This window comes from Gavia stellata, chromosome 28 (assembly GCF_030936135.1).
Source record: "Gavia stellata isolate bGavSte3 chromosome 28, bGavSte3.hap2, whole genome shotgun sequence".
NCBI classification, from domain to species: domain Eukaryota; kingdom Metazoa; phylum Chordata; class Aves; order Gaviiformes; family Gaviidae; genus Gavia; species Gavia stellata.
The window spans coordinates 3,713,941-3,732,131 of NC_082621.1; the positions used below are offsets into that span (position 1 = coordinate 3,713,941).

Below are 18,191 nucleotides of genomic sequence, written 5' to 3' on the forward strand. Positions count from 1 at the left end.
GAGCGGAGAATCGCCACAATTAACCAGACCACGACTGACAGTCACAGGGCTGATGCTGTCCCGATAAATTTTAAACGTCACGAGTTACAAATGAGGTTCATTATCATGAATGCAGCTTTTTGTGCTTTCAAAGCTGGGATTATTCCTGTGGCATTAGTCCACTGCAGGGTTGCTTGTGGGGTTTGGGTTTTGGTTCCTCTGCCCCTGGCTGTTACATGCAGGATTTCCAATTTCAGAGGAAGCAGCAGGAGACCCTGATAAACTCACCTGAAGTTTCTTCTTTCAGCCAGACATGATGTGCTTGACAAAAGCTGAGGGGGAAATGAGAAATGAGAGCATGAGAGGTCAAAGCATGCTGTGAGCTGTGGTGGGGCAGGCAGAAAGGCAGCGGGGGGGGTACCCCCAGCCCAGGGCACCCCAGGGATGAAGGGGATGTGCTCTGCCAGGACTGAGATTTCTCCTTCTGTTCCCACCTTTTGCCTGCCATCCCAAACCTGGTTAGTGATACCAAACCCCTCTTGGAGATGAGCTGGTACTGCTATCCCCAGTTTTCTGAGGCCAAGGGAAATGGGCATCCTCTTTTCCTCAATGCTCTCCAATTTTAGGGGTTCACAGATTTAACCTCACCCTATGCCAGGTTTTCACCGTCTTGGAGCCTCGAGTGATCTGGGTCTCCAAACATTCCCAATTAGCCTCTGCTGCGAAAGATGCTGGCCTTGTTTATTTTTGATAGCTTACAACAAAACAGTGCCAAAACCGGGGATAAAATAGTCCTGAAACCCTTGGAAACATGCTGTCTTCAGCTGCTTTTACTGGAAATCACCAGCACAACCTCCTTGTTCCTACCCCAGCTGACATGTCTCACAGGTCTCCTGGGGGAGGCTTTGGAGGGTGGTCCACACCTCCCTCTCCGTGGTCATCAATGTCCTCGCAGAGCACACATTTTGCATCCTAAGACAAGACAGCCGCCTCTGAGATGGCCCCGATGGGAATCTCTTGCTCCTACCTTCATAGTTGATACAGCCATTGGCATCTTCTTGCCCTGCCATGAGCTGCTCCACCTCGCTTTCCGTCATCTTCTCCCCTGGAGGAGGAGGATGGAGAGGTGAGGGGAAGGGTTCTCAGCCCCCCAGGACCTTCCTGCCCTTCCTCCAGAGAGCCAAAGCCACCAGAGGAAGGGAAAGGGGATTAAAAAGGAGCTGTGCACCACTAGACACTGGGGAGTGCTGGTGGGAGCCATTCACTCCTTCAAAAGCCTACGAACAGCAGAATAAAAAGGGTCTCTCTGCCGTGTGAGACCACCAAATTAACCCGAGCCACTTGCTCAGAAAGAGCTTAGGGGTGGCCTGTGTCCTGCTCCCCCCCAGCGCCAGCCCGTACCCAGTGTGACCAGCACGTGGCGCAGCTCGGCCCCCATCACCATGCCGTTGCCCTCCTTGTCGAAGACGCGCAGCCCTTCCACAAAGTCCTCGAAGGTGCCCTGCTCCTTGTTGCGGGTGAAGTGCTGCAGGATGGGGAGGAAGGTCTCAAAGTCCAGAGTCTTTGTGTTCATTTCTGGAAGGGGAAGAGGAGATGGGGTCAGAGATTAACTTCATTGGGCTGAAGTCAACCTCTGAGGACTTCCTACTTAACCTTCCTGGTCTCATTTCCATCTGAGCACAGGGGAGAAGCCCCACAAGGTGATGGGACTATTAGTATATTATACTTGAGATTGGAAGATCTAGATGAGGAATAAAGTATTAACATTCGGGGGCTGCACACAGACCACTGACATCAGCCAAAACTTAAAACCAGCAGGTAGGTCCTCTGTCACCAAGGCAATGCGGCTGCACTGGGACTGGTCAGGTTACACCAGTTTGCACCAGCTCAGGATATGGTCTGCTAAGCATCAGTTGCCACCATCCCCAGCTGAGGACAGCCTATCCCTTACATCAGCCATGGTACTGGGAGGGAGAGTGAAGGAATTATGCAGGAATGAAGCCTTCCTGCATCATTTCCTTCCCAATTCCTTCATCTTGCAGGGCTGTTCCTACAGGGGACGTAATCCTTCACTTGCTGCCAGGGAGCACAGGGATTGCTTGTCCCACCCTGTCCCCGCTGCCCCAGTTTGCTGTCACCTTCTGGTCTGGGCTTGCCCAGCACCTTCAGGACCTCCGCGTTGGTGGGGTTGTGGCCGAGCGCCCGTAGGACGTCCCCGCACTGCGCGTAGGTGATCTGCATGGCTCCTGCGGGCGTCCGGTCAAACAGGCTGAAGGCTTCTTTGAACTCTGCGGGGAAGAAGAGCTCAGATGTCCCCTGCCATGCTGGCCCCAGCTCCCACCCCACCCCACCGGAGCAAGTCCTGCCTGGCAGGCAGGGAAGGGATGGACACATGCGTGGCAGGTGCCCTCTGCACCCGTCGCTGCTGCCCAGGGCAGGCAGCCCTGCGCTAGCTTGAGCAAGGAGCCACCGAAGCTTGCCAGACTCCTTCAACGAGTCAGTCAGCTTCTCGAGCAGGTTTTGCCACCCGTGCGGAGCTGGCTGGATGAATCCTGCCGGGATTCCTGCACCACCTTGTGCTGGCAGCACCGGCTGCAGGTGCAGGCTGCTGTTTCTGCTGCGGAACGTCCCCTTCCCCTTTTCCACTCGGGTCTCCTGGGGACCCCATGACTGTACCGCTGCACCCCCACGACACCCGCAGTGCCCCGTCCGCTCTGCTGGCATCCCCCCAGCCCCAGCCAGGCAGACACAGCATGGCATTGCTCGTGTTTGGGGAAGGGTGACCACGTCCACCGCAGCCTTGCAAACCACACGTCACGCCAGCCCTGCATGGAAGAACGCGGGAGATTTATTTCCAAGCGCGCTCCCGTAAATTATCATGCCATTGAGTGTTACATTTTACCTGGAGGAAGGAAGCCTAAATTAGGAACAATTAAGGATCGCTTTCCTTCTGTGTACGATGCTTTTCAGCTTCCTGACCTGCTGCTGGATTCTCTCTTTAATCCCAGTGTTGGCTACATGGACATCCATGCACCTGCGGTGCTCAGAGCCTGGTCTCTGCCTCTCGTTTCAGCCCAGAAGATCTTCTCCACTACAACAGGCTCCTCACTGGCGTCGAGGTGCAAAATGTGGGAAACCAGTCCTCCAGGAAACACCCCCCCCAAGTCCTTACCCTCCTCCTCTGCAGGCAAGCCAAGGGCCCCGAGGCTGGTGGGTGGCACCTGCCTCTCCAGCCCCTCCACGCAGGCAGCGAGATGGTGGCTTTCCTGCAGCAGATGCTCCACACACTTCTGGATTTCATCCTGCTGCCTCCAGGCCAGCGAGTCCACCTGAGCAGTAGACTGGCCCAAGCGGGTGATCAGCCTTTCCAGCCAGTCCACGTGAACGCTCAGAGCTGTGAGTTTCTTGTCCATGGCGCTAATGAGTTCCAGGTTCTGGTCCATCTTCTTCATGATGTCCAGCAATAGTTCACTCAAAGGGTGCTCCTGCTGCTCCTGCTGTTGGGTGGGATGAAGCAATCGTGGTCTCCATGCAGCGGTGGAGACATCACGGTCTGGTCGGCATTGCCTTGGGTTTGGTGGGAATGCTTGCCCAGGGCTTTGGATTTGCTCCATTTTCTACTTGGCATCTTTATATCTTCTGCTGAGCCTCACCATCCCGTGGACCTGTCCCCACAATGTCCATGCCGTGTCCCTGTAGTCCTGTCCATGGTCCCCCCCAGCACCTCGGGATGCTGCTGTTACCCCACTTGGCCTCACAATGGCTCCATCTCTGCAGGTGAGATCCCTCCATCTGGCTTGGGGGGGGATCCAGGGAGGGACATCAATGCCTGCATGTCCCTGGGACAAGAGACACCGCTATGAGGGTGCTCAGTGATGTCCACTCCCGACTACCCGGAGCCATGGGAGCACATCACATGCTCTGGGATGTTGCTGCAGGTTAAATCCAAATATCTTTGCATTTTAACTTGCTCACATTCCACTGGTGCTCTTTTCTCCTTTCAAAAGCTGCTTTAGGGGCCGAGCCTGCAGGATACTGGGTCTCCTCCTCCCAGTGTTCCCACCAGGATCTGCCCTCAGATCTCGTCCCTTCCCGAGGCTGTACAGAGGCATTAGAACTGCCCACGGAGAGATGAGAAATCCCAGTCTCAGCTCAGCCCCTCGGCATGGGGCTGCCCCTGTGATCCAGACGCTGCTCCTCCCATGCGAAACCCAGACTTTGAACCAGGCTGCATCTCTCACCACCAATGGAAAAATACCTTTTCCCTGCCAGGCTCTGGAGCTGGGATAATCCTGTTTGACTGGGACACCCTCAGCGCAGAGCAAGGAGCCAGGATCCAGTCATTGCTCCCGACAGCTTGGCGTTGCAGTTCCAGCACTGTCTCCCACTCCCCTCCGGCACTGCTCCCGTCTCCATCTCCTCTCCTGCCTCCTCCCTTCCCACCAGCGCTCTTCCCCATCTCCTTACAGGCCTGACGCTGGTCAGGGACACGACTTTCTGATTTCATATGTCCCTTCTACCTGGTAGGAAACCTCACGAGATCGTCCTGGAGGATGAGCAGCGTGTTGGGGGGAATGGGGTACCTGGATCCTGCTGGGCTTTCCCCCAGGAGGGGATTTGATGTGTGGGGGCTCGGCTCTCATGTCTGCTGCGAAAAACTACCTGGAAAAAGCACTCCTCATTTCTAACGCCGTCTCTGGGAGAAGGGGAAGTCAGCACTTACCTTCGATTTGCTCTGCAGTGAATTCAATCTGTGGGGAGAAGAGAGCAGAGCCGGGCATGAGGGCTGTGTCCCTGCCGGGGTAACGAAGGGGCTCTCCCCTGCGTTCAGACCTCTCCCTCCCCAGGCTCCGCAGCCTGCTCAGGGCAGGGGGCCGTATCCGTGCCGTGTCCGGCTGTGCAGTGCCCGGGAGTGCTCCTGCCCTCACTGCGGAGCCGAGATCCCTGCGGAAAGCGCAGCTGGAAGCAGCACAGTGGGCAAGGGGTGGGCAGGCAGTGGGGATGCTCGGACAATGGTCAGGGCTATTTTGGGTGGAAAGGATGTTATTTCAAGGCTTGATTCCTAGGTCAAGTGATTAAACAGCCTCCGTGCTTAGCCTGCTGTTAACAACTCTGCTGCCACAGCTCTGGCTTAAAAATGTAACTATATCCTGGGGAATCACGGGAAAAGTGAGCTCCCGTTGTAGAGACTGGGATAAAAGGTGCTCTCACGTGGAGGAGACAACGCAGGCAGCAAAATAGTTTAGGATGGAGACAGTGGGTGGCAGAAAAGCTTTTTAATGCTGCCGGGTCCCCGACACGGTGTCTCAGCCAGGAGCTGTGGGGCGTTCGACTCCGCAGCTGGAGCTCTGGGCAGCAGCGTCCCAGCGCAACTGCGAAGCAGTTTCCCTGGGTGAGTGCTGGGCAGGGCTGGATGGGGAAGATTAAAACATCCCGCAGCAAGAAGAGGATCACTCCCAGCCTGCTGCATCGAGGCAATCTGATAATTTTTCCCTCCCAACCCTGGCTCTCAGCCTGGCTAACACCGTTTGCATGGCGTGTTGCATCGCCCGTGCTTGGCAGATGACAGGCGTGCAGAAAGACGGTAACGTCTTCATTCCCCACTCACCTTCACGCTCTTGGGATCAAAGGCAGGCTCTCTGGGTGGCTCCGGGGCTGGAGCCAATTTGGCTGCTTCCTTCTTTGGGTCAGGTTTCTTGAGTGGCATCGCGCCGGGTCTTTGCAAAGGTGCGGGGATGAGTCCTGCCGCCCAGCAAAGCAACCGAACGGAGGGATGAAAGGCAAAGTCTGCTCCTGCTCTTAAATACCGAGCCTTGTCCTCACCCCGGAGGGGCAGGCCAGCTGCTGGAGCAACTGCTACTTACTATAAAAGGAAGAAAACTCAAATGAGAGGGGCCCCAACTTGACAATTGCCCATTGTCATCAGCTCCCGGCGCAGCAAAACCACCAGCCACCCCCCCCAGCCACAAAGGGGGGACGTCTCCCCCTCCAGCACCTGCACCGGGTGGGCTGCATGGGGGCCGCTTGCTAAATGATCACTGAAAACCTAAACGTGAACGGCCCCGGGTGCCTGGCAAGAAAACAGCAACACGACGGCTGATAACCCTGCCGCGATACCCATGGGAAAAGCACGTCTGTTTTTAGGCAGGCCTGTAAGGGCGAGTGCTGCAGAGCTCTTTTTAAGACCGGGATTTATGAAGTGCTGCTTCAAAGGAGCTCAGTCCTCTCTGAACGATCCCCCCAGCCTCGTGCTCAGGGTCTGGTTTGCCCCAATCTCTCCCCAGGGCTGAGCTTGTGCCCTGGAAAAGGCCATGCTGCAGGCGAGAAGCTGTGCTCACCTCCGTCGGGGTGGCTAACGAGGGTAAGGCAAACGATGGCTAAAGCCAGGCATTTAATTCATCAGCTCAGGATCTTTCACAGCCCTGCACCACTCGGCCCACGCATCCCCAAAACCTGCCGGGCAGAGCGGGCAGAGGGTCTCCTTTTGGCTCAGGCATGGGCAGGCGCCGGGGGAGATGCTCCTGCTCTTACCCTCCTCTCCCAATGGTTTGAAGACCCGCAGGAGAGGCAGAAGAACTCATCGAGGTTCAGCACCCCAGAAAATGGGGCTTGAGGGTTACACCGAGACATCCTAAACCATCAGTTTAAATATAGCCAGATTGCAACAGAGCACAGGAGAAGGAAAACCCAGCCCCAGTTTGCACTGGGGTCCCAGAGCTGGTGTTTTGGTAACAGAAATAGATGCGCAAAAATTAATTGCAACAGATGAGACCGTCTTCTCTGCTTGGAGATGCTGCCCGGCCTCGTTTCTCCAGCAGCGCCTGCTTAAATTGGGCTGCAGGGATGGTTGCAAGCCGCTGGGTGGAACAGGATCCTGCGAGATGCTGTTAGTCCTGGTGCGAGAGCTACGAGGTCCTGGTGCTGGCTGGAGTCTGAACCATTATATTTGTACATATATATACACACACACGTTATATATGTATGTATTTAAGTTTTGTTTATATACAGAAAATGCAGTTATATTTGTATTTTCAGCTGGCTGAGTCAGGCTGGTTCAGGTCATGCCGTATCGCAGCAGCTCAGGTTTGGCATGACTGGGTGGGTCTAATCCTGCTGTTTCGGAGCTGCTGCGGGGCTAGGAGTGATGGGAACAGGGGGGGTCACCAGCTCAGCCCCGTGCCCAGAGCCCCCCCAGCCGAAACGCTGCTCAAGCCGGAGGCTGAGCCGTCGCCAGCCGGGTTACGGGGGTCTTTCGTGAGGAGGCAGCAGCCGCAAACTGCTGGGAAATTTGCCGTCTGCCGTCATCTCACGATTGGTAGCGTGGATTCGGGGAGCTGAGGGGGCTGGGTGATGGGGCTGGGTGGGTGTCATTTGCAATGATTGCTTTCCAGATCTCTCTATACTACAGCAAGTCATTTAGCGCAAAAAAACCCCTACATGTTTTGCTAGCTGCAAACTCGGAGCCTGGGTCAGATTTCGCCTGCAGTGGGAATCAAATTGTCCCTGAGCGTTGCTGCCTCCCCCTCAGCCAGCATCCATCCATCCACTCATCCACCTGGCTCCAAAATAATCTCACCTTCACTCCGTCCTCGCTCCCTGGCAGGGTCTGGGTCAGAAATCAGTACCCAGAAAGAGCCTTCAGAAAATATTGATCCTGCAGTTCAACTGCTTATCCCTTCTCCTGCCCTAAATGCCCATGCAGCATCCCGACGAGCAAGCACGGGAGCCGCGGTGCCGCTCGGCAGAGTGATGCTGCCGGCCTGATGTCGGCACCCACGCGATGGTCCGGGGTGGTGGCTAAATTGGGCCGGGGAGATGGGCAGCTGCCGAAGATGCCCCTAATCCCTCCTTGATTTACAGCTGATTGCCATAGCAGGGAAAGCAACCGAGAGGCTTGTTTTCCTGTCGGATTTAATCAGAGGGAGCAGCAGCACCTCCTGAGCGCCGTCATTTGGATTTGCTTTGCTCTCTCAGCCGGCTGATATGCCTTTCCTTGCCGCAGGAGCCGAGCAAAGGTCTGACCCTCCTCCAAGCAGCCACGGGGGCTCGTGGTTGGGACCAGGACGAGCCGCTCGGCCAGCAAAACCCTGAGGGAGTCTCCGGGGGCTCTGCCCTGTGCAGGATTTTGCCCTTACGGAGGCAGCAATAGCTGCACCCGGCCATGGATTACATGGGCCAGGGGTGAGGCCCCGGGCTGGGAGCCTGCTGTTCCCAGGGTTTGGCACTGGGCTTTTGAATTTCAGCCTCATCCCATTAACGACGACCTGTTCGGGGAACGAGGACTCCCCGCTCCGCGCCCCCGTTTCCCCAGGGGGACGTCCGGGCTGCTGGGGGGACACAAGGTGTTGGAGCTGGCGGGTTCAAGCCAGGCATCTGCTTGATTCTGAAACACAGGGGACAGCCCCAGGGCCTCCCCGTGGGGATGCAGGTGACGAGGGACGCTCTGATGGTGTCAGCTGCTGTGGGCCCAGCTCTGACCCACCAGCCCTGCCTGTTCGGTTTCTCTCATTCACGGGCTGCGTGAGGCACCCAGCAGGGTGGAAACTCCCTGCTGCCGGGACTGTCCGTCTGTCCGTCTGCTCCTGCAGGCAGGAGCGGTGCTGATTTAGCCATCACCCCCTCCGCAGAGGCCTGAACGCAGTCGTGCAGTGAGGTCCTTTTGCAAACCAAACGTAGGAAGGCAGCGGGGTCCTTGTCCTAGTGGGGAGCAGGACTGATCCCAGCACGTCTCCCCAAAACACGCCCCAACCCCGAGAGAAGGAAAAGGGTTAAACTGGCGTCTGCCTGAAAGACATCCCATCTCGGGGGCATCAGTGCCGAGGTGATGCTCACGCGCTTGCACCCTCTGCCTCCCTCCCTCCAGCCACGTCTGGGATTTTCCCCACTGTCCTTCAGCTCCTTGGGACCAGCCTGGGGCTGGAGGGGACCGAGCAGCGCGGGGGCAGTGGGGGGATGCTGTGACAGCTGAAAAATGAGCCACCAGGCAGTGAGAGAAGTTTCTGAAAAGAGAAGAGGAATCTGCCTTGAATGAAGAGGATTTTAGCACCTAGGGCTAAGCCAATAAACCTCTGCCATCCCCACCCGAACGGGAATTGTTTGCACACGCTCCAGGAGCTGCTTAAAGCCGGCGAGACGTGGAGACTGAATAGCAGCAAGCATGGTGGGGGGAGAAACCCCCCTGCCTGGTAAGCCTGCCAGCGGCTCCCTATAGCACTGCCGGGGCAGTGCCCACCGGGACAGGGGACCCACCTCAGGGTGCTCCCCCAGCCCTGAGCACCCAGGGACGGGCTGTGGCCCTGCCGCCACCTCGCCTCGACGGGGACCACAGCCGGGAAAGTGCTCCCAGAAGATGCTCTGTCCTGCTGACAGTGCCAGCCCTCTCCCTCACCTGCGGCCCCGGGCCGGCAGCAATTCGGCTGTCCCCAGGTGAAGGCTTTGCTTTCTCCAGCTCACCGTCCTTGAGGTCCCCATCCGAGTGGCGCGGTGGGACCATGGAGGCATCCGTCCCTGGGGGAGGCATCACGGCGGCGCTCCTCTGCTGCTGCCTCCTGAGCTCTGCATGGGCTCTGGTAAGTCTGCGTGGGCCCGTGGGCTCCTCCGGTCCCTCTCCCGGCTTTAAATATTGCTAATTGTGCAACCCGCTCCGGTTGGGGGCCATGTGCCCCCCGGCTGCACGTCCCGCTCCGCAGAGCTGCCGGGCAGGAGCTGGGTGGGAGGGGAGAGCCTCTCACTCCCGCTAAAAGCTTTCCAGCAGCTGTGGAGACACCGCAATGTGATGGTTTTTCCATTTCTTGGATGCATCCAGGGCAGGGTTTGTTGCCTTGGAGGTGTCGGGGGAACAGAAAGAGCAGGGCGATTTAGTCAGCGCAGGCGAGGCTGGAGGGATGCGGTGAGGGCAGCCAGCGCCTCTCCCAAAGCCGGGACCCCCGCTCCTGCCCTACGCCCCTCACCAGCCCCCCCGTCCACCCACCCAGCCGGCTGCTTCTGGGAAGAGCTTGAATGGGAGTTCAGGGTCTCCTCTCCGGGGCAGGACTTGGCCATGCTCACCTGTGGGCAGTGCAGGAGCCAACACAAAGCCTCTGCATCCTGGCCCCTTTTCACTTCCAAAGCTGTTTCCCCATCCTGGCTCCAAACTCAGGATCTCAGCCCAAAACATCCCAGAAGACCTTTGCACATGCGGCGTGACCGGGAGGCTGCAGATGCCGCAGGCTGCACCCACTTTCATCCCGCTGCTCCCGGCACTGGGCGCCCGCTTGTTTGCAGAGCCCCGGCCGGCCACGTCGAGCAGGGGCTGCCAGACCCGGCTCTGAGGGGCTCATCGTGGGCAACGGGGACCTCCAGCGCCGCTGCTGGGGTGGGCGAGGAGGAGCCGGGGCAGAAGCCTGGCGTGCCGCTGATTTCTAGCGCAGAAACATGAAAGTACGTGCATTTCTCAATGGACCACGGACAGGGTGGAAGGGGGGCTCGTGGTCAGCCTCAGCCTTGCGAGAGGGAAAAAGGAGAGCAGGAAGGCGCGCAGCGCTTTTCTCTTCCCCGTGTCGTTTGGATTTACCCAAAGCTGCACAAACCCGACTCGCCTGGGGAGGGTCGGGAGAGCCCTGCTATACCGTGGCTGCTCCGTTAGCTTTGCCTACCAGCACATCCATTTCCCATGCGTGCTCCTGTCTTCCCTGCCTGTCTCTTGCATTGGCTTTGACTCTCATTTCTTGCCCCAAGGATGGTTCTGCTTGATGCTACGAGTCTGTGGGCGAGACCACCACGCTGCGGGGTTCAGCAAAGCGTTGTTTCCATGTCGGGAGATGATGTTCCCATAACAGCCCTTGAGCCCCTTGCAGTTTTGGACTCGGTGTTAATTAGCTGGTTGGATTCAGGGGTTGGTGGCAGGGGGCAACGGGGTGTTTTGTGGCAGCAGAAGTGACGTGGGTCCTGCCCCGAGTCGGAAAGCATTTGTGGGTGTCTCATCAACCACCTTTGGGGTGCTACTGGGACAGAGCAGCTTCGCTCCCAGCTCCTGGATTCCGGCCACGGGTGGCTCATGTCACCGAGCAGGCGGTGGCAGCTCTCTGGGGGCATGGAGATCACCAGGGAGGGTCGAGCTCTCCCAGGGATGATTCATCTCTAAATTGTGAGCACGAAGAGGAGACCTGAGCCAAGCTGCCGCCTGACACTGCTGGCCCAAGACCAGCCACGCGGAGGCGGCGGGGGCATCACTTCGGTTTTGTCTTGGCAGGTCGACCCCGACGATGTTCTCACAAAGGAAGAGCAGATCTATCTCCTGGTGGAAGCTAAGGAGAAATGCCAGAGAGACATAAAAGCCCAATTGGAGAAGATCAAAGGTAGCGTCGCTCCTCTGCGCGTGGGCCAGCCAGCCCTGGTGGAGCTGGCTACGTTGTGGGAAATGCTTTCCTCTCTGGTGGGAGCGGGATGGGGCCAGGGAGATGCGCGGCTCCTGCGGGGCCGCAGGGTCCTGGTGTGGGTTTGTGCAGCTCCTGGCACCGTGGCTGCTCTGGGCGCGATTAGATGCTAATTAAATCATCACCCTGATTAGCCAGCACTGGCTCACCGCAAATGAGAGCACAGGGAGGGGCCTTGGCCCCCCCAGAAGGAGGTGGGACATGACGGGACGTGTCCCCCTCCCCGCTCTGCCTTGGCTCCCCCTGCTCTACGGGCCAGGGGTGATCGCGTGGCAGCGCGTTTTCCTCGCCCTGGTCCAGCGCACGCTTGGGGAAGCCGGCGGTTACGACGTGGCCCCATTTGGAGCCAAAGTGAGATGTGTCTTTGCTCGTTGGCCAGACACCAGCTGCCTTCCGGAGTGGGACGGGATTATCTGCTGGCCGAAGGGCTCCCCCAGCCAGGAGGTGTCGGTGCCCTGCCCCGACTACATCTACGACTTCAACCATAAAGGTAGGCACTTGCACCCGGGCAGGGAGCGACCTCACCTTGGTGATAATCCTCCACCGAGCAGGGACGTGTCTGGGCTTCCCGCGGGTCCTGCTACCGCCACAGCGCCCGTCGCCGTTCCCAGGTCATGCCTACAGGTACTGCAGCTCCTACGGGACTTGGGCCATGGCTCTCAGCATCAACAAGACCTGGGCCAATTACACCGAATGTGCTCTGCTCTTCTCCTCTGCGAGCCGGAGCCGTGAGAAGGTGACCTTGCTTGTTGGAAGTGCTGGGAAAAGGGGTCGGGATGGGGATGAGGGAAGCGTGCAGTAAAGGCCAGGGGAATTGCTGGGAGCAGGGGGCTCTTCCCCCCCCACCCACCCCAACCAAGCCTGGCTCCTCCCGTGCTCTCAGCCCAGAGGCTGCGGGTAGCCTGGGCTGCAGAGGGTCATGGAGCACAGCCCTTCTCTTCCAGGAGGTGTTTGACCGCCTGCACCTGATGTATACCATCGGCTACTCCATCTCCCTGGCCTCCCTCATCGTCGCCGTCTGCATCCTCTCGTACTTCAAGTAAGGAAGAGCTGAAGCCCCATCCTCGTGTGGGGGAGAACCCTCCTCTCCCCATTGCCTGCACACACGACCCCCCGAGGGGAAGCAGCCCCTTAGGGAAGGGGAACCGGCCCCAAACCCCAGCACAAACATCAGACCATTTCCCAAAGCCCCAAAACCCCCATTTCTTTTTCTTCACATGACCAGTATGGCCAGCTCCCCTTCCACTCCACCCTGCTCTTGAAGGGGTTGACACCCCCCTCGCCCCCAGATGTGGCTTCCGTGCCCATGGGAGGGCTGACACCTTGGAGCTCACCTTCTCTGGGACCCCCCTATTGCCTGAGCCCACGTGTGATGAGCTTGTTGGGCAGCAGGGACTGGGCTTGTGACACACCCCTTCTCCGTAGGCGCCTGCACTGCACACGCAACTACATCCACGTCCACCTCTTCACCTCCTTCATCTGCCGGGCGGTGAGCATCTTCGTGAAGGACATGGTGCTCTACTCAGGCGCGCTGGCTGGCGAGACGGAGAAGATGCGGGAGGACGACTTCAAGGCAGAAATGGGTCCCTCGCCGGGACAACGGAGCCACCTGGCAAGTGGCGTGCTGAGACCAGAGGCAGGATCAGGGGGAAAGGGGATTTAGGAGCCCTGGTGCAAGGGGATGTGCTTGGGACCCTCCCAGGTGGGGGCTGTGCTGCTCAGGGGTGATGCATTTGGGGAGGGATGAAGGGCCACCTACAGCTCTGCCCAGTTTCTCCCCATCCTCATGCCACAGTAGAGATCAGAGCCACAGAGGACATGCGTCTTGCAGCCTGTCTGAGCTCAGGGTGGCCTGGTGTGGGAAATCCCTCTCCTTTGGGAACTACCTAGAGCTCTATGTCTGATGCTGGAATATCCCAGGGGAGATGTAGCTCCCTACAAGAGGAGGAACATGAGCCACACATGGGACACAGCCTGCATTTTGCTGGGCAGAGAACAAAAGCCACCGGGTTTTACTTTCAGGGGACAGCCTGATGTGGGCACCTCTCTGACCATGTGTCCACAGGTTGGCTGCAAGGTGGTGGTGACTCTCTTCCTCTATTTTCTGGCCACCAACCACTACTGGATCCTGGTGGAAGGTCTCTACCTGCACAGCCTGATCTTCATGGCCTTCCTCTCCAACAAAAACTACCTGTGGGTCCTCATCATCATCGGCTGGGGTAAGCATGGACCCCAACGCAATGCCATGGCTGCTGAGACCAGCTGGGAGCTGGGGCATCAGCCATGGTTGAGTGGCACCGAGTGCCAGATAAGGGCAGCGGGATGCAGACCAGCCGCCGGGAAGTGGTTCGGCCTGCAAACGCGATGCTTCACCCACATTCCTCACTCTGGTTCCTGCCTCTCCAGGTCTCCCCGCTGTGTTTGTGTCTGTCTGGGCCAGCGTCAGGGCCTCCCTGGCGGATACACAGTACGTAGGTCCACCTCCTCCGACAGCCCTTTGGGGAGGGAAAGACTGGTTGCAAATGCCAGCAAAAATCTATGGGCACCAGAACTTTCAAAAATGAAAATTTTCGGAAAAGAACAAGGCTCAACAAACGTATGAGGCTTGTTCATAAAATTGTCAGTAACCCAGAACGAGAGTGGGTTTGTTTTGCATTTGGGAGGAAGCTGGATGCAGAATTACACCATAAATTGATCAATAAACAGTGCAAAGGGGAACGCTAAAGGGCATGTTCTAAAGTTCAGCATTTTAAAAGGAGAAAGGCCACCAAATGTACAGCAGGAGTTTTAGATGGCCAAGGAGCTCTCAGGAAGGTTAATGCTAATTTAAAACCGATTTGCAACACCATGATGGTTAGGGATGCCTGCAGCACGGCTGCTGTTGGGTCAAGTTTTACACAAACCCCACAAACTTCTCCCCACCCAGGGGATGTGAAGGGTGGGAGGACGGGGACGGTGGTTGGGTGTACAGGGAGCTGTCAGCTGGCAATTTTCCTTACCAGTGATTTCAGGTTTCTTCAAAGTGTTTCCTTATTGGTCTCTTCAGGTGCTGGGACCTCAGCGCGGGGAACATGAAGTGGATTTATCAGGTCCCCATCTTGGCCGCCATCGTGGTAAGAATCCCATGGCTGAATCTCCCAATCCCTTTTGGGGAAAGGGGATTGACAGAGACCCAGAACTGTTCGCTTGTGGTCACTGGGGTTGGTCCCCAGCCACCCCGGCACCCAGGGAGGGCCCACATGATGCAGAAGGATCCAGAGCACTGGTCCCTCCCGGCTCTGACCACAGCATCGCTCCCAGGTCCCTGCCTGCAGCTCACCCAGAACTGCCCGTCCTTGTCCCAGGGGGGCTGCTTGGGCAGACCCAGGTCACTGCGGGCAACAAAACCGCAGCGGGTGTCTGTTGGCAGGTGAACTTCTTCCTCTTCCTCAACATCGTCCGGGTGCTGGCCTCCAAGCTCTGGGAAACGAACACGGGGAAGCTGGACCCCCGGCAGCAGTACAGGCAAGTGCTGGCAGCAGCAAAACCATGTCCTGGCCCTGGTCTGGCTCATTTTCTGCCCGTTTAGCTGAGGTGGCTTCTCCCTGAACGAAGAGCAGAGGCGTGGGAATGGCTGCAGGAGCAAGGGAGGGTGGCAGGATGATGGCAGCCAGTGCTTGTAGCAGCTCAGTTTGATTGAACCAGCAGGCTCAGGAGTTCAAGCTCTGAACTCTTCTGCTCCCTTCTCCAAGCTGGACAGTGTGCATTAGCCATGTACAAACCAGCCGTGGCAGCAGCAGATGCTAAAGCAGCTGCCCTCTTCACTAGGAATGACGCTTACCGGCACCGGCAAGGGGGCTGCAGGCTGGCTGGCAGGTCCCCGCTAACGGCTCGGATCATTTCTCCTCTCAGGAAGCTGCTGAAGTCCACGCTGGTGCTGATGCCGCTTTTCGGAGTCCATTACGTGGTGTTCATGGCCATGCCCTACACCGAAGTCTCCGGAGTCCTGTGGCAGATCCAGATGCACTACGAGATGCTCTTTAACTCCTCTCAGGTATGTCAACACGGGGCTGCCAGCCCTGCTCCAAACACCCAGCGATGCTCTTCCGGGGAGGGGGGAGGCACACGTGCAGCATCCCGGCTCAGGACTCAAACTCCACCTCTGTCTCTTTTGGCAGGGTTTCTTCGTGGCTTTTATCTACTGCTTTTGCAACGGGGAGGTAAGTTAGAAGTGCGAGGAGCTGAGCTCCCTGTTCCAGCCCCTTTAGGGTCAGGGAAGTTAACCCACAGCCCCCAGGCTGAGATAACCACAGGGAAAATGCAGATCCATCCCTCTCAGTAGGATTTGGAAGGGAAATAAAAGCACTAGGAGTGAAAAACATGGGGAAGGGATGCCTGTTTTGCTGGCTCTGGGCACCGGCAGCCATCTCTAATCTCTCCCTCAGGTGCAGGCAGAGATTAAGAAAGCCCATTTTCGGAGAAGCCTGGCACTGGACTTGAAGCAGAAGGCGCGTGCCACCAGCGCGGCAGGGAGCTGCTACTACGGCGGGCTGGCCTCCCACGCCACCACGAGCTTCAGCGTGAGCCTCGCGGGGCGAGGGGCCGGGAGCACACAGCAGCGGGGGCTGCTGCTCCCTGCCCGTGCCAGCCTGCCGGGCTACATCCCCAGCTCCTTTGCCTCGGATAACTTTTTGCCCTGTCTGACCCAGGAGATGAGCCAGAAAGCCTGTGGGGAAAACACAGTGAGCTTAACAGACCTGAATCAGCATCACCCCAACCTAACCAAAGAGCTGGAGACGATGCTATGAGGTGCACAGTGTCTCTCCCATCCGGACATCCAGCTGTGCCTGGGAAGATGCTGACCCTCATGCTTTGAGCTCCTTTTAGGCTTGCATGGAGAGCTGGGGTAGGGGACAGCAGCTGGAACAACAGTTCCCTTTCCCTCACAGCCAGTGTGCAGAGGGACCACGCGCTCTTGCTCCTTCTACCTACCTGGCCTAAAACCGAGCAGCCAGTTCAAAACATTTCCTTCCACGCACAAGTGATTGATGTGAGTGACGTCTGTGCTTGCAAAGCCTTGAATCATCACCAGGAAACAATCCTCCAGGCTCAGTCTTACCTCGACAGTCTGGAAGGTGACTTCAGCTCCAGCGTGTGTAAAGCCAATACAACGAGCCCATACCCCTGAAGTCTGACTCCCCTATTTAGCACCAATTCCTGCGTTGTACAGCCCGGGGCTGGCAGAGCGCATAGTGCCCACAGAGCTATTCTGCAGCTCACCCTGCCCTTACTTCCATCCCTGTGCAGCTCACAGATACTGTGAAGCCCAGCACGCTACGCTCAGCCACGACCAGGGAGCATCAGTCACTGGGATACGACAGCTCGGGGTGGCAGGCCAAGCTTTACGGCCTGGGAAGGGTGCAGCGAAACGCCTGGGTCTCCCAGGCTTTACTGCGGGGTTGTCCATAAACACACAGGCCACTGCATGCAAGAGTCTGGACCCTGTAATCTTTTTGCAGGCTAAAAACTGAATAAAGAGACAGTCTGTATGGTTTGTTTCCATCCTTGAACTCCATCACGGACTCAACGGTGTTACGCACAGTGATGGGTTGCTGGAGAGCAGCAGAGGGTGGAAAGGGCTGGACACCCAGCCGGGTTCGCAGCCAGCCAGGCTGCTCTCACTGCTCACTGTCGGGGACAAGGCAGTCCCGACTTCCCCCAGCCCACTCTGCTACACGGGCACTGCCCAGGAAAGCTCATCACCCTGATAGGAAAAGACATTCCTGAGGAGCCCGCAATGCCCAGCCCGGACAGTTCAGCCAGACCACAGGGGAGGGGAGAATTACAGCGTCGTTGGGAGGGGAGGTACATATGCCAGTTAAAATTAAACAGCTTGTTGGCGGTAGCATGGAGGATTTTTTTCCTGCCTGCTTTAATAAGACACATTCCCTCAAGGCAGCAATTTCATGATAAAGACAGTGACAGCGAGCATGTAACTAATTCTGTGCATTCCCAGATCTTCCAGTGAAAAGCTAAGATACAAAGTGAGTCACAAGGACTAGAAAGCACTGGAGGGACATCCCGTCAGGGAAGGGAGAGGCACCACGATTCATATTCTTTAAAAGGTCCAGAAGATGGTGCAGGATCGGGCAGATCCGCACCACCTCCCACCCAAGAAAGCAAGCGCTGTACAACGTGGAAGAGGCACAGCTGGGTGGTGACAGTGTTTGCCCCACTCTGGGGGATGAGAAGCAGAGGGGGTGACTGATGCGCAGGCACGGAGGCAGGAGCAGAATCCCAGGGTTACACTTTACAAACCTGAGCTTCCTGTAATTGATTTGCTCAGCTGTGAGTTCTGCTCTGGTCTCTTTAGAAGAAAGCAGCAGAGCCTGCCACTGCAAGGAGATTCTCTTTCGGGGTAGTGGGCATGCCGCTCACACTGCTACCTTGTTCTGCGGAGAAGGAATCAATCCTCTTATGTACCCAACATGGACCTGTGAACTGACTTTTATAGCTCTCTGTCACTGATCAATATTTACTCAAGAGGCTCCTGGTAGCTGAGAGAGGGGTGAGGAATTTCAATAATCCTGCCCACGAGAAGAGGGATGTGTTAAAAAGAAGGGGAGAAACCCAGGCATATGCCACATCCAGGGCCAGGTCCCAGTGGCAGCGAACTGAGATGCAGGAAGGGAGGGAGCAGATGGCAGCTTCAGACTATGGAGCTGGTTTTTTGTTTGTTTTGAAACTTAAATCTTTAATTGTGCAGAGCGATCAACCTTAAGTGTGATAAGGAAAGGGGAATCCAACAGTTGCTCCTAA

General features: G+C 57.2%; 2 protein-coding genes across 2 annotated transcripts; one reads left to right on the forward strand and one right to left on the reverse strand.

Moving 5' to 3' along the window:
• Positions 1–282: 282 nt before the first annotated feature.
• Positions 283–5,686, reverse strand: MYL4 (myosin light chain 4). Its single transcript, XM_059830456.1, has 6 exons — positions 5,588–5,686; positions 4,703–4,730; positions 2,118–2,267; positions 1,381–1,554; positions 1,007–1,084; positions 283–311 (listed from the first exon to the last, which is right to left on the reverse strand). Exons 1-6 carry the CDS (start codon positions 5,684–5,686, stop codon positions 283–285), a joined length of 558 nt encoding a protein of 185 aa, XP_059686439.1.
• Positions 5,687–9,470: 3,784 nt separating this feature from the next.
• Positions 9,471–16,180, forward strand: LOC104260950 (parathyroid hormone/parathyroid hormone-related peptide receptor-like). Its single transcript, XM_059830562.1, has 13 exons — positions 9,471–9,548; positions 11,210–11,315; positions 11,773–11,883; positions 12,005–12,129; positions 12,338–12,432; positions 12,819–13,005; positions 13,459–13,612; positions 13,800–13,860; positions 14,440–14,506; positions 14,803–14,901; positions 15,289–15,426; positions 15,551–15,592; positions 15,818–16,180. The coding sequence occupies exons 1-13, from the start codon at positions 9,471–9,473 to the stop codon at positions 16,178–16,180; spliced, it is 1,626 nt and encodes a 541-aa protein (XP_059686545.1).
• Positions 16,181–18,191: the final 2,011 nt, after the last annotated feature.

Coding starts and splice junctions, on each gene's coding strand:
- LOC104260950 (XM_059830562.1), top strand. CDS start 9,471: ATGGAGGCATCCGTCCCTGGGGGAGGCATCACGGCGGCGCTCCTCTGC. Junction 12,130..12,337: donor CGAGCCGGAGCCGTGAGAAG/GTGACCTTGCTT, acceptor CTTCTCTTCCAG/GAGGTGTTTGACCGCCTGCA. Junction 15,593..15,817: donor ACTGCTTTTGCAACGGGGAG/GTAAGTTAGAAG, acceptor TCTCTCCCTCAG/GTGCAGGCAGAGATTAAGAA.
- MYL4 (XM_059830456.1), bottom strand. CDS start 5,686: ATGCCACTCAAGAAACCTGACCCAAAGAAGGAAGCAGCCAAATTGGCT. Junction 4,731..5,587: donor TTGATCCCAAGAGCGTGAAG/GTGAGTGGGGAA, acceptor TTCTCCCCACAG/ATTGAATTCACTGCAGAGCA. Junction 2,268..4,702: donor CACTGCAGAGCAAATCGAAG/GTAAGTGCTGAC, acceptor TCTTCCCCGCAG/AGTTCAAAGAAGCCTTCAGC.